The sequence below is a fragment of the Cavia porcellus genome, unplaced genomic scaffold (assembly GCF_034190915.1).
Source record: "Cavia porcellus strain 051 isolate PalLab524CR breed Dunkin Hartley unplaced genomic scaffold, mCavPor4.1 scaffold_6, whole genome shotgun sequence".
NCBI classification, from domain to species: domain Eukaryota; kingdom Metazoa; phylum Chordata; class Mammalia; order Rodentia; family Caviidae; genus Cavia; species Cavia porcellus.
In genome coordinates this window covers 26,349,145-26,364,785 of record NW_026947489.1, presented here as the reverse complement: position 1 = coordinate 26,364,785, position 15,641 = coordinate 26,349,145, and the positions used below count along the sequence as shown (strand labels likewise).

Genomic DNA, 15,641 nt, shown 5'->3' with positions numbered 1-15,641 from the left:
CCTTTAGCAATGCTCTGAAGGACATTCTACAGAGACAACAAGGACTACAACTCCATAAAACCAACAAAAAGAACCCTCCAAACAAGGCAAACAATCAAACAAAAGGGGAAAAAGGGAGGCAACAACAGGAAAATAGCATGACAAAGATAAGTGAATATTTTTTTTACTTATAAACATCAATATAATGGTCTTAGTTCCCAAATCAAAAGAAATAGACTAGCAAATGTATCAAGAAGCAAGATCCATGCTTGCTTTGGCAGCACATATACTAAAACTGGATCCAACAATATGCTGCATGCAAGAAACACATTTAATTAAAAAAGCAATTCATAGGCTGAAAGTTAAACAATGGAAAACAATACTCCATGTAACAGGAACCCAGAAAAAAGGAGGTAGCTATTCTATTTGCAGACAAAATGGGTTTCAAGCCAAGACTGATTAAAAGTGATGCAGGTCACTACATCCTTCTAGAGGGACCAATCCAAGAGGAAGAAATAATAATCAAAACTATGTATACAACAAATACCAGGGCACTCAACTATATAAAACAAATATTAACAGATATGAAAAATGACAGAGGCACTAACACAGTTTCATTAGAGAATCTCAATACCCTCTGCTACGAATGCATGAACGAGACAAAAAATTATTCTAATGAAATATTAGAACTGAAGCAAACTTTTGAACAAATGAACTTAGTAGATGTTTATAGAGTATTCTGCCTCACAACATCAGAATACACATTTTTCTCATCTGCACATGGAATGTGCTCCAGGACAGAGCACATAGCTCATAGAACATTCTCAAGTAAATGCAAAGGAACTGAAATTATCCCATGCATAGTACCAGTCCATAACACAGTGAAGTTAGAAATTAGCAAAAAAAGAAATTTCAGATGCATGAAAACTAAACAATATAGGCTTGACTAAACAATAGGTTACAGACAAAATCAAGGAAAAAATAAGATAGATTTCTAGAACTAAGTGGTAATGCCAGTACAACATACCAAAATGTATGGGACACAGGAAAAGTAGTCCTACCACAGTTGTTTATATCTGTGACTGCCCACATCAAAAAAATACAGCCAACCAAAATAAATAACAAATAACAATGCACCTCAAGATCCTAGAAAAATCAGAGCATGGTGATGCATGCTTATAATTCCAGCACTTGGGAGGCCAAGGCAGGGGGATCACTGTGAGTGTGAGGCCAGCATAGGCAACACAATGGGTTCAAGGCCAGCCTGGAATACATAGTAAGATCCTGTCTCAAAAAAGAGAAAAAAAAGAGAAAAAAAATCCTAGGAAACAAAAACAATCGAAACCCAAAGCTAGTGAAAGACAGAAATTGTAAAGATCACATTAAAAATTAATGAAATTGACACAGAGACACACACAAAAAATACAAAGAATTAATGAATGTAAGAATTGATTTTTTTATTCCTTCAAGAATAAACAAAATATATGAACCCTTAACTAATCTAAACAAAAGGAGAAAAATACCCCAAATCAAAGCAATTAGAAATGAAAAAGGTACGAAGAGTGATCCCAGCACTTGGGAGTTTTGAGGCCAGCCTGGATTGCAGAACGGAGTTCAAGGCTGACAAGGCCAGCCTACACTACATAGTGACCTGTCTCTAAATAAAAAGGGAGGGCAATTATAACAGACACTGCTGAAATAAAAGAACCTTATTAACAATTAACTTGCAAACCTATGCCAGTAAATTAGATAAATCAGAAAAAAATAGATACATATGAATTACCAAAACTAAACCAAGAAGATTTAAAAATCCTGAATAATAGCATGTGATGAAATTGAAGCACTATAAATAACCTACCAAACTAAGAAAAGCCCAGGTCCAGACAGGCTCATTTCTGAATTCTGTAAAAACTTCAGGGAAGCTGTAATATCAGTACTCTTCATGCATTTTAAGGAAATTGGTTTGTAAGAAATTCTCTCATAGTCATTCCTGGAATCTAGCATTATTCTGATTTCAAAACCAGATAATACTCCAGCCAAAACAGAGAACTGTAGACCAATCTCTTATGAATATGCAGATATTCGGGGACACAAAAATCCTGAAAGATACTGGCAAACAGGCCACAAATTGTCAAATAGACAATACATCATGACCAAGTAGATTTATTCCCAGGCATGCAAGGATGGTTCAATATTTGCAAATCAGGAAATGTAGTGCATCACTTAAATACAAGGACAAAAAAAATGCACATAATCATCTCAATAAAAACAGAAAATGCCTTGGACAAAGTCCAACATCTTTAATAAAAACACTAAACAGTAGGTCTAGAAGGACCTTATTTCAATCTGATAATAGCCATTTTGACAGACCTGCTGCCAACATTATATTAAATGGGAAAAAACCAACTGAGCACGTGGTGCATTCCTGTATCCCAGCATTTGGAAACCTGAAGCAAGATCATTGCTGTGAATTCAATGGTAGTCTTGAGTTACATGGTGAATTTTGGGCCAGCTTGAACTACACAGTGAGACCTTGTCCCAGAAAAACAAAATAATTGGGAAAAACCCAAAAGCTTTCTTTTCTAAAAACAAGAACAAGATAAAGATGTCTTCTGTTCAACAGTAGTACTTGAAACATTACCAAGAGCAATTAGGCAAGAAAAGAGGGGAAAAATGGATATGTGCAGGAAAGAAAGAAGTCAAATTATCACTATTTACTGATGGCATGATTGTCTGCATAGAAGATCCAAAAAAAAAAAAAAAAAGTCCCCCCAAAGACTCTTGAAATAAATAACAAAATTAAGTAATGTAACAGAATACAAAATCAATAGACAAAAATCTGTGGCATTACTGTGCACTAATAACCCATTAAGACAGAACTTAGGGAAAAATACTATTTACAGTAGCACTAAGGAAAAATAAATTAGGAATTATCTTTAGGAAGCAAAGGACTTCTACAATGAAAACTATAGTACTCTAAAAAGAAAAATGAAGAGGGTATTAGAAAATGGAAAGGTACTCCAGTGCTAGGTATCCGGAACCAATATAGTCATAATATCCTTAATTCCAAAATTAACACAAGGATTTATTGTAATCTAAATGCAACTTCCAGTAACTTTCTTTACAGAACTGGAGAAAACAGTTCTGAAATTCTTACGAAACCAGAAGAGACCCAGAGAAGCAAAAACAATTCTGGATAAAGGAACAAAGCAGGAGGCCCCACAATCCTAGTCTTGAAGATGTATTATAAAACTACTCTGTAAACTGGGGATGGTGGCACACTACTATAATCCCAGCACTCGGGAGGCTGAGATAGGCAGATCATTGCAAGTTCGAGGCCAGCCTGGGCTATGATATGAGCCCAAGGCTAGCCAGAACTGTATAATGAGACCCTGTCTCAAAAAAACAAAACAAAACTACTGTGTGAAAAACAGCATGGTATGAGCATAAAATCAGAGATAAAATCAATAGTACAGAATAGAGGATACAAAAGTAACCCTAGGCACATTCAGCTATTTTATCTTTGACAGAGTCCCAAAAACATGCTGGAAGAAAGATAGCCTCTTTAATAAATTATGTCAAGAAGACTTTTGCAATTTGCCACATGCAAAAGATTGAGTCTAAAGCCATGTCTGTCATCATATACTAAACTAAAATGAGTTAACTGTTTAACCAAAAATGCTTAACATGATAGAACACAAGATGGGTAAAACTCTTGAAGTCATAGGCATGGGCAAGGACATGAACCCCCGGTGCAGAGGAAATAGTTGTGAAAATCAATGAATGGAATCATGTTAAATTAAGAAACTTCTGCAGAGCAAGTGAAACAACCAACAAAGTAAAAAGACAACCTATAGGATGGGAACAAAGTTTGCCAGCAATTTCTCCAACAGAGGACTAAAATCTAAAATATATAAAGAATTTTTTAAAATTAGACTCCCCTATAAAACTCAATCAAAAAGTAAGTAAAATAATTAGAAACTTCATAGAAATACATGACCAAATGTTTAACATTATTGGCCATTAGAGAAGTGCAGATTAAAACAGCATTGTAATTTCATTTTACTCCAGAAACAATAGCCATCATTAAGAAACCACAAAATAACAAGCCAAATATGGTGGTATAGCTCTATAATCCCAGCACTTCAGAGGATGAGGCAGGATCACCCTGAGTTTGAGGCCAGCCTGAGCTACATAGTGAGTTTGAGGCCACCTGAACTACATAATGAGACTCTGTCTCAAAAATCAAACAAAATCAAGTAATAACACATGGTTGGAGGGACTGTGGGGGAAAAAGGAACCTGTGATAGTTATTCGATCATGTCAAATTGAGTAAAAAATTACCAACTAAATTACCTCAGCGTATTTCTGGACATAGAATACCTATCCATTGGAGGAGTATCACCAGAATGGTATAAAAGAGAAAAGAAAAAAAGGAAGGATTGTTTCTGTTTCTTTGGAGGAATGCCAGTCTAAGCTTCACCTTGGACATCATCTTCTATGTTCCAGCGCAAGACTCTTCAGCCTTCTGATATGGACTCACATAGTACAGTGCTGTGAGCTCCAGGCCTTTGACTAAATCCTTCAGACAGACCTTTTCACTCTTCCACACCTGACTCTGTAGATGGCTTTTGCAAGCCAGTCTTGTAAATTCTTACATATTTGTATATCTTGTATTAAATCTGTTTCTCTAGTAATAAGGAACTGATGACCCTTCTACACTATTGGTGAAAATGTAAACTAATACAACCACCATGGAAATCAGTATGGAGATTCCTCAAAAAAACTATAAATTCCTTGACCTAGCTATTCCTTTCCAGCTATCTTCCTGAAACAGACATCATATTACTGAAATTCCTACATACCCTTGAGGACAGAATTCATAATAGCTAAGTCTTGGAAATAGCTCTTCTTAGTTATTTTTCTTTCATTGCTGAAACAAAATACCCGACATCCAAAATTAAGTAAGGAAAGGTTTATTTAGCTACAGTTTGTGGAGGTTTCAGTCTGTAATCTGCTGGCTTGCAAGGCAGGATGGCAGATGGCGGAGAGCAGCAGTTCTTGTGAGCAGCAGATGCCAAAAGCAACAAGAGTAAAGGAGAAAAAAGCCTCAGTGTGAAGGCTGGAGCCCGTGCCATTGGAAGCCGCGATTGGGGTTTCCCGCTGCGATTTGGGTTTCCCACCGCGCGGCGGATGCCTCTACATCGGCTCGGCAAGGAGAGAGACTCACGGAAGCTCTGAGAACGGGAATCTGCCTCTTTTCCTCCCTTATGTTGTATGTAAGCTACCCACCCCTAGGCAGGTACAGCACTCACTTCACCAATCCCAGCACTGGACAATGAACCAATCACAAACTCTAGATTTAGCTGCCTGCAAAAAAGCCTGTCCCCCCATGACCACGTGAGGCTTTGTAGGAATATGTCCATCAACAAATGAAGGATAAAGAAAATGTAGTATTTATATACGATGTAGTGCTAGTCTGTCATAAAGAAAGATAAATGAGTCATTTGTAGGAAAATGGATGTACCTTGAGACCATCCTTTTAAGTGAAATAAGTCAGATACACAAGCTTAAATATCACGGTTTCTCTTATATGAGAAATCCAGAGGAAAAAAAGGGCAAAAGAAAAGATAGATATGGTAATACAAAACAGGGAGATACAGTGTTCTCAGAGGCTGAAGGAGATCAAGAGATGAAGGGGGATGGTGGGTAGAGAAAGGAGATGAAAAGAAGTAAGGTGAGTTATGTACATGTACCATCTCCACACAACATGTAGCATAAACTAGGATCTTAAAAATTAATGAAACAAGTCACCATATATATGAAAATATTTTTGAAACAATGGAATAGGTAATTTGGACAATTACTTGAACTTCTTACAAATTTTTTAAAGTTAAACATTCACAATATTTTTCAATTGCTCTATGTATATATCTCAAGGATTTTTGGATTGTCTTTGGAATAAGTAATAAGACTACTTCTATAAGCCTCCCATGAAAAATAGATGTATGGTGTTAGTACATTTTAGTTATATAATGTAGTTGAATATTAATAGTTTTTATTTTTACAGTATTCTTTGGGGGGGGTACCAGGAATCGAACTCACAACCTTGCACTTGCTAGGCAGGTGCTTATGCCACTGAGCTAAATCCTGGCCCTGTATAATATTCTATATTTATAAAAATTAAGATTTTAATACCACCTTTGTGTCAGTGCCAAGGTTGTTAGCTAATTGTTTCAATCGTATATCCAAAAAAATTAATACTTGCCAGGTATGGTAGCTTATACCTGAAGTCCCAACACTTGGGACATGAGCAGGAGGATTGCTGCAAGTTCAATGGGCTACAAAGTCAGTTCAGATTATAAGACAGTGAAAGCATCTGGAGCCAGGCATGTTGGCCTGTGATCCCAGGACTCTGGGAAACTGAAGCAGTAGGATTGGATGGCAAGTTCAAGCCACGTCTAGGCAATTTAACAATACCTTGTCTCACAATTAAAAAGGGCTAGTAGTCAGGTGCAGTGGCACATGCCTGTAATCCCAGCGAGGCAGGAGGATCATCATGAGTTCAAGGCCAGCCAGCACTACAAAGCAAGATCCTGTGGGGATGCAGCTCATTTAAGTTACTCTCCAACCTAGAATTTCTGTGTTATCTATTACAGCTCAAAACTTTAAATCCTAGACCAGAAATTATAAGTTTTTAAAATAGTATTTTGGGGCTGGGGATTTAACTCAGCGGTATAAGCGCCTGCCTGGCAAGGTGAAGTGATGAGTTTGATCCCTGGTACCAAAAAAAATAAAAAAAAGAGTTTGTGGTACTAAAAAGTATTTTGAGTTATGTGGTTCTGGCATCAATACCAGAACTAGAAATGAGCTCTGAAGTTATTGACACGTAAGTTGGTAGACAAAAGATCTCTTCAATTCAGTACCCGTTCTAATAATATCTATGAGTATGATTTTCTACTTCTGTAAAGCAGGGAGGTTTATAGAGCCAGGCCGTTTTCGGTACTGTCTCTACAGTTTGGTATGTGCCTACACAATACAAAGTGTGACTTTAAAAGTATTTCAGGTTGATGTGAAACATATTGTTTTTAAAATAAATTCTACTGACTAAGATGTGTTTCAGAAAACAGAAAAATGTGCTATTAATTATATAATTTAACTTCCCAAGACATGAGTAAAGAAATTGAGGATTGTGGTTGGAAAAAAAAAAAAAAAAAAAACCCTATAGCTTTTTAGCAGGAGGCACTGCGACGAAGTAAACTGAATTCCTATTGTTTTGTGTGGCTAGAGCAACTTGCTGAGCTTCGCCAGGAATTTCTTCGACAAGAAGACCAGCTTCAGGACTATAGAAAGAACAACACTTACCTTGTGAAGAGGTTAGAATACGAAAGGTAAGATGTTATGTGCCATAGGTATTCATGATTCTAAAATATTTGTCCTCAACTTCTGGGCTTAATTTATCTCATTTTTCTGGCTTTTTTCATTTTATTTAATATTTTAAATTAGTTTCATTTTGTCTTTCAGTACCTCTTTGAAATCCATGCTCTTATTTTGATCTGTTAAACATATGCAGATATCTCTTAAAAGACATACTATGTTTGTCTATGGTGTAGGGTTCATGGTGAGACAGAAATGTTACAGAGTTTTAGAAAAGTTTAACAAAACTGCAAGAAGGTTCTGTGTTTTTTTCTGAGAGGGATCCAGAAGAAGTCAGCACTGAGGCCTTCCGCAAGAGCTGAGGGACTAAGAATTAGCTACTTTTCCTGCTCTGTGCTTCAATCCCCTTGCTCACACAACTGGTGGTAAAGCTGGGGAAATTCTTAGGGACCTTTCTAACAGTTACTCTTTAGAAACTTTTATTATATCTTTAATCAGTTTTATGGTAAATGGCAATTTTTAGATCTGTACACCAAAAATTAAAAGGGTTCATCATATTTTGAAATAGTTTATCTGTTCCTGACTTGTTACTGCTCTTGCTTATTCGTCTCCTTGTGCATGTATTTTAGCCTAACAGTGTTCAGTACTTTTTCATGTATCAGTAGCAGTGATGGCGAACCTATGGCACATTATTATTATATTTTTCTTTTAAGACAAAAGATGTTTTCTATCTGCTTATAAACTAAATGTTTCTTTTTGCATGAAGAATCTATTTGTATCTTTTGACTTCTTGTACAGGGGAAAGTCAATATCTTCATCTGTTTTGTGTTTTATCCCATTTTCCCTTGTTAGTATATTCTACTTTCTTATTAGTTTCTTCACTTCCCATTATTCTCTGGCCAAGACTTTTATTAGTGTTTAAAATACATGTAACAACTGGGTGTAGTGGCTCACACCTCTAATACCAACATTGTGAGGAAGGAGGGTTAGCCTGGTCTACAGAGTGAGTTCAAGGCCAGCCTGGACTGCATGCGAATTCCTGTCTCAAAAAGATAAAAAAAGAAAAAAAGAGTGATTTAACAAATCAATAACTGCCATTCCTTACCAGTTTTTTTTTTCACCTATTGCTGTAATTTGTCTCATAGTTTTCTATAGCATATTTCTCCTCTGTGATTGAAGTTGGCTTGATGATTATTTTTTATAGATGCAATATATAAAGTAACATAAAACATTGTTTTCATCTTTCTAATTTCTGTTTTCGATTAACTTTATTCGTTAAAATATTTTTAAAATTTAGACTGAATTATTTGTCTTGTCATTTTTATGCCCATTTCCTACCTGAATATTTTATCTAATTGTATCAACTTCTAGACAACTTTCAGTATTCAGCTCAACAGAACACAATCTAAAAGAATGACTTTGTAATTTAGCTTTCAGTGTGGACAGCAGATCAAGGAATTAAGAGCACAACATGAAGAAAATATTAAAAAGTTAGCAGATCAGTTTTTGCAAGAACAAAAGGTAAATTGAAAACTATATACTTAATTTAAATGTTTGTTATAAGTCATATAATTAGAAATTAAAATTATAGTTTTGTCATAAAATGAGTTTTAAGTATTCTAGCCTGTTTAATTCAAAAAATGATTCCCAGTGGCTTTATTGTCAAGTAATCAGACATTTGTAAACAATAAAACCTTAACTTTTTTTTTCCAGTGCTGGATATTGAACCTAGGATCTTGTGTTTTATTTTATTTATTTATTTATTTGGTACCGGAGATTGAACTCATGACTTGGCACTTGCCAGGCAAGCACTTTAAAGGCCTCTTTTGTTTTATACTTCACATCTTTTGGAAATAATCCTATCACCAACTGTGAGCATCTGAAGCTCTTAGGGGATATCAAGATACAAACCATAACAATGGCAATTAGTGACAACAACTTTTATTGGTAATATTCTTCTCAAATTTTAAGGTGGATAACATTTTACTGAAAATCAGTTACTTTCAGTTACTGTATATTTGAGAAAGAAAACAATTGAGAAACTTTCCTTTATTATCAATGTGTTATTCTCATACCCTTTCTTAAAACAGAATCAAAGCACTAAATACTGCAACTAACTTTGATTCTTTTTTCTGGTTTTGTTTTTTCCTGTGCTGGAGTTCACCCAGGGCCTCATGCATACTGCATCATTACCTGTCCCTCATTTGTACTTTTTAAGATGGTAGATTCTTTTGTTAATTTATCAAAATAAATCAATCCTAAATTAATCCTAAAATGCTACATCATCAAAAACAAGTCGCTATTTCACAAAAGGTATTTTAGAAATAGGATTTTCCTGAAGATCACCAGCCATTATGGACATGAATAATTGTTTATGTTCTGTAATCTCATCCTACTAGGCATGGTTTATGTAGTCTTGTGATTTAAAGTGAAGAGAAATTCAATCATGAAAAGTATTTGTTTTGCTCTTTGATAGTATGTTACCTTCAAGTTAAAGACACTGGGAATTTGTTCTTAGCTTTTCCATAGTATTACAGCAGAATATTGAGAGTATCATTTATTTTTCATTTTTTGAGTCCAGAAAATGTAATAGCTGCTACCTATACGTAATCTACTTTGAACACAGATAAGGTTTGGCTGGTGGGAGATTGCAGGCCTGAATAAGTGACTATAGTAGTGACTTTGAGGAAAGCCAGAAGAGAGTACTGAGACTCTGAAAGGTTAGAAGAGGATAGTAGAATACAAAAAGAAAAAGTGGTTTGTTGTGCGGTTGTGTATTCCAAGCCTAGTGTGTAAGCTTTCCTTTTTTTCCAGGCAGGTGTAGGTTTCCTCTTGTGCTTTTCTGGGTTGTGCTATTTTAATATTATTGATCAATGGGTACCTCTTCGGTTCTTTCTTTCCTTTATCCTGCTCTAATTGGAAACCAGTCAGGGCAGGGACAGAGGTTGCTGAAGAATTTCTTTCTCAGGTAGCATACCAGTCTTTACCTTGTTAGACCAGCTGCCTGATTCTATTCCCTGCCCATAATTTCCTGTTCTTCAATTTGTATTTCAAGTTAGTTCTGAGAAAGCAGTTTTTCATAGGGACAAATCCAATGTTAACTATATGAAACAAGCATAAATTGATATTCAGGGATTTATTTGTATGATACATTAATTTACTAAGTAGTTAACAAAGCACTATTTATCTTAGAAATATTTTAGGGAAAGGGTCAGTAAACTATAGATCATAGACCAAATCCAGCATTTTTAAACAGTTAAAAAATTCAAAAAGTATATTTTATGACATGAGAATATTGTAAGATTTATATTTTAGTATCCATAAATAAAATTTACTACTTTTGTGTTACAAAGGCAGAGAGACTGTTGCAGAGCAGAAAAAAAGAAGACTCAAATGTAATACAGTAGCTGGGCGTGATGACACATACCTATAATCTTCTGGAGCAAGAAGAGGGTTACAGGTTTGAACTCAGTCTGGGAAAATTAACAATTTAGCACTCAGGAGGCTGAGGCAGGATGATTACTTCGAGTTTGAGGACAGCCTGGGCTACATAATGAGTTCAAGATCAACCCAAATGACCTAGTGACCCTGTCTCAAAAAAAAAAAATTAAATAAATAGAAAGATGAAGCTGAGCATTGTGGCACACACCTTTATTTCCTAAATTCTGGAGGCTGAGGCAGGAGGGTTGCTGTGCGTTTTCAGCTAGCCTGGGCAACATAACTGAATTCAAGACCAGCCTGAACTACAGAGTAAGACCCTGTCTCAAATAGTAATAATAATAATAACGATGATGATGACGATGATGATGATGAGACTCCTTCACCACACTTGCATTTAGAAAGCCATTTTATTAAGAATATTTTGATGTTTTTCTTTCATATAAAGGCAATGGCATCAATAATTTTTAAAAGGTAGCATATTTTTAAACTGTTTTTAGTGGAAAATATTTTGAACAGTAGTTTTTTTATGTTTTTAACCCCCTTTGGTGAGACAAGGTCTCACTATATAGTTCAGGCTGGCCCTGAACTCAAGGTGATTCCCTCCCTCAGCCTCCTGAGGGCTGGGCTTACAGGCATGTAATGCATCATCATGCCCAGACCATTGATTTTTAATTTTTAATTATTTAATACACATCTACAAAAATAGTGAAGTATTATAGAGTTAGCCTTGGGCTATAGCACAGAGGTGAATGTGTACAGAGAATAGGGCAGCTCCTCAGGTAGTGCCTCCTGGATTTGTCTCACTCTTGATTTTACATTGACAAATTCAGATATTTTAGTTTATCCCTTTACTCACTGTTAGAGTGTTTAAACTCTTAGAATTAGTTAAAGCTTACCAAATTGCCATAAAATGTGGGATTTGGAATCAGAATGTGTGTTTGAGTCCCTTCTACATAATTACCTAGCTTTGAGACCTAGAACAAGCTACCTATTTTTTTAAAGCCTATTTTGTTTTTCCTCATACTATTTATCTTTATTAGAAAATAGTTGTGGGGGCTGGAGATTTAGCTCAGCGGCATAAGCACCTGCCTTGCAAGCAGGCAGTCGTGAGTTCGATCCCCGGTACCGATAGAAATGAAAAAGACAAAAAAAAAAAAAAAGAAAATAGTTGTGAAAGCACTTTGTAAACTGTGAAATAGCATGGTGCAAATGTTTGCTGTTGATTTCATCTGCCTAGATGCTAGAATACCTATACCTGACTGTCAAGAGTACCCTTTCTATCGTTCCCTTTTTCTTTTGTTTTTTAATTTTTTGAGACAAAGTCTCACTATGTAGTCCATACTGGTCTTGAACTCACCGTGTAACTAGGCTGGCCTCAAACTCACAGCAATCCTCCTGCCTCCGCCTCCTGAATGCTGGGATATAACATTCATAACAGTCAGAGCTATGTATGGTGGCTCACACCTGTAATCCCAATATTCTGAGGCTAAGATGAGGGTTATGAGTTTGAGGCCAGCCTGGACTACGTAGTGGGTTTAAAACCAGCCTGAATTACGTAGCAAGATCTTGTCTCAAAAAAACAAAAAAAGATTCAAAAAATAAAAAAGGATTTAGTACTTGTTTGGTACTATTCTTTTTTTTTTTTTTTTGTTTTTTGTTTTTTTCATTTTTATCGGTACCAGGGATTGAACTCACAACCGCCTGCTTGCAAGGCAGGTGCTTATGCCACTGAGCTAAATCCCCAGCCCCTTGTTTGGTACTATTCTAATAGCATTACTAATAATTGTACTGTGTAATCTTCTAGCATTTATAAGCACTTATATATGCATTAAATATTAGACAAACTTACTATATATATTCCTTTACTCCTTACCTTTCTGAATTCACTGAGGCAACTCAAAACTGGCCTGTCAACAGAAATGAATTAGGCTTGCTCATGTACGTGAAGATTTAACCTTCCAAGAAGATGAAACAGGAATAAATTAGGAGGAACACTGATTTATATGTTATCTTAATATTAATTTGCTGTGCTTGGGTGACCAATGCACTGAAGGAGTTGATGGGTTTTCTGTTTTGCAGTTTCTGCTTAGGAAAAGCCTGACAATCTCAGTAGTCATCTCTCACACTTCAAGGGGCATCCATGTGCCAAATTCTTCCTGTTCTGCCGTCTACCTGGTGCAAGCATATCCCAACAGAGAACCCACTCTGCCCCTTGCACCTGGGATACTGCCCAACTGCAGGCTACTGTAACAACTCACACTGCTCCATTATGCTGTCCTATAGAATCCTCCTCCAAAGTAGCCAAAGAGAATTTTCTCTACTTAACTTTTTAGGCCATTTGCTATAACTATAGGCTTTTTTAAAATGTTGATTAAACTTTGATTTCATATCAGCAATAAAACTGAACAGAAATAATAGTTTGTTCCACACCTCTGAATATGAACTCTTGTGTATATTTTAAAAGATGAACTGTTTCAGGACCTTTAATTAATAGTTGTTATCAATGATTTAACACTTTAACTGGAAAATATTTACTATTACAAAATCTTTATCTAACAGCAAGAAGCCCACAAGGTTCAATCAAATGATGGAAACGAATTGGATGTAAATGATCATGTAGTACCTAAAAATATTCCAAAAGTAGATGAGAATACTGCAGATAAGAATGAAGAACCCTCAAACAATCATATTCCACGTGGGAAAGGTACTGTTGTTATTTTGTTTCATGTTAATATGATGTTGACTTTTTCATCCCATTTTGAAGTAAACATTTTCAATCATAAATTGTTTTTCAGTTCAGATGTAGATATGATTAGGTGTCTATATGTTCCAAATTTGGATCTTTTGATAGAAAAGAAGAAAGTAAAGATATTTGGTCAGTATCGGCTATTAGTTTAAAAACTAGTTGTTACTTCAGAACATTTTCATTTAAGCCAGGTGCAATGGCACATGCCTGTAATTCCAGCACTCGGCAGACTGAGGCAGGAGAATTGTTGTGTGTTCGAGACCAGCCTGGGCTACAAAGTGAGTTCAAGGCCAACCCGAACTGCATAGTGAGACCCTGTCTCAAAAAAGACCAAAAAACCCAAAATGAAACAAAAAAAAATTTTTCCCTTTATATAAGAAAAAAATATAGAAGTTATATCTTTTTGTTACTTGGGCAGAGCAAATCAAACGAGATGGTGATGCAGGGATGCCTGGAGTAGAAGAAAATGACCTAGCTAAAGTTGATGATCTTCCTACCTGTAAGTAAGAGTCATTAGAGAATTCAGCTAAAGCAATTATATTATTTTTCTTTTCATGTGGCCCCATTATCTTTTGGGCTGAAACTTGGAAAGGTCATAGATGTCTGATTAATTATTGATATTTCAACTTAACTCCCCATTAATTACCAGGATTTTTTTGTATATAATTCTTAGGAGATTTGTTGCTAAATATATAAAGTGCTTGTTTTTGCCTTGATAAAAGCCATTTTTTAACCTTTTCTTAATGACTCAGTTATTGCTCATGACAGCAATGCCATGTTAGTCATTTATGTTTACCAAGAAAATATATTGGGCTCTCGTACTTCCTACTCAGTGTCCACAGATTGCTGTGCTGTTGACCTGCTACCTTTTGAAGAGTGAACCCATGGCCCATACTTGCTGAACAATCACTATAGCACGGAGCTATTTCTCTAGCATTGGTGTATGCTTTACAATGGCAGAGTGATACCTTACAGGAGTTACTAAGGCTTTAGAACTCGGTTTATCCTTTCAATGAATTACTATCCAGTTTCAGGTAGTTTATTTACTATTGTTTTCTTTTCCTTCTTTTATGATCACATCAGCATATATCTTTTTCTTCATTAATATGTATATGCTTGTTACCTGTTTTCTCTTGAAGTCCTAATTCCACTTGCTGTTAATATTCTACATAATTCTCCATGTCAACTTCAATGTATTATGCTGGAAAAAATCCAAGTGACAGTATTTATTTTTAACCTCTTTGTCATTGTTCTTATTCCTTCTCTTTTTTTTTCATCGGTACCAAGGATCAAACTCACAACTGCGCACTTGCAAGGCAGGCACTTATGCCGCTGAGCTAAATTCCAAGCCCTATTCTTATTTCTTCTCAATTTCAGTGATCACCTTTATAGTTATATCCAGTTGTAAATGTCTGAAATTGCCACGTCTCAGGTATAAATTAGTCCTTTTATTTGTGTAATTGCTATCTTCTCAAATTCTTTTATGTCTGCATTCCTGTAGGTTTCCAGTTCATACTATATGTTCCTAAAATAAACAGTGACATGAATTTGAAGATGTAGAATTAGAATGAGCACCATTTTATTGTAAGATAATGAAGTAATCCATTGATTGTGAAAGTGTACTCTCTGTACCAATAGTTTACAGATTACCTAGGAATTTGTTAAAAATTGTATACAGATACTTAAATTTCATTCCATACTTACTGAATTAGACATTTCAGAGATGGAGCCCAGTAATCTAAGTTTTAATAAACTCTCTTGAGTGATTCTGATCTAAAGTTTGAGAACCACTGATACAGAAATGAATTGAAAGCAATATTGAAAGAAAGCTCTTGTATTCTTTTGAATTTTTGCAACACATATTATATTCCTAGACTTTATGAATTTTAGGTTGCTTGAACTGTTTTTCATTGCCCTTACTTACTTCTTAAGCAATGCGCAGTTTCATCAAAAGTGAACTACAGCTTTATGATATTTAGAAACATTCTATTCAGATATCCGAGCAAGGACTGGTTACCTGGCTGTGTGCATTTATTTTTCATGTCATCTCTGTATAAAAGTATATTGTTTACATTTAACTATATGAATCTTTTTTTTT

The 15,641-nt window shown here is 35.5% G+C and overlaps 1 protein-coding gene and 1 long non-coding RNA gene across 6 annotated transcripts in view; one reads left to right on the top strand and one right to left on the bottom strand.

The window, feature by feature from the left end:
- The window catches only part of LOC134476396 (uncharacterized), a 108,129-nt gene that overhangs the window by 33,649 nt on the left and 58,839 nt on the right, over nucleotides 1-15,641 (bottom strand). The window lies entirely within an intron of this gene.
- Golm2 (golgi membrane protein 2) overlaps nucleotides 1-15,641 on the top strand; it is a 104,108-nt gene that overhangs the window by 51,899 nt on the left and 36,568 nt on the right. For 3 of the 5 annotated variants that reach the window (XM_063250136.1, XM_003475730.5, XM_003475729.5), the window contains exons 3-6: nucleotides 7,268-7,370; nucleotides 8,787-8,877; nucleotides 13,357-13,501; nucleotides 13,962-14,042. In XM_063250136.1, the coding sequence (XP_063106206.1) occupies nucleotides 7,268-7,370; nucleotides 8,787-8,877; nucleotides 13,357-13,501; nucleotides 13,962-14,042 (420 nt within the window). The remainder of the gene's footprint in view (nucleotides 1-7,267; nucleotides 7,371-8,786; nucleotides 8,878-13,356; nucleotides 13,502-13,961; nucleotides 14,043-15,641) is intronic. The other 2 variants (XM_063250137.1, XM_013158802.3) reach the window with 1 other exon arrangement.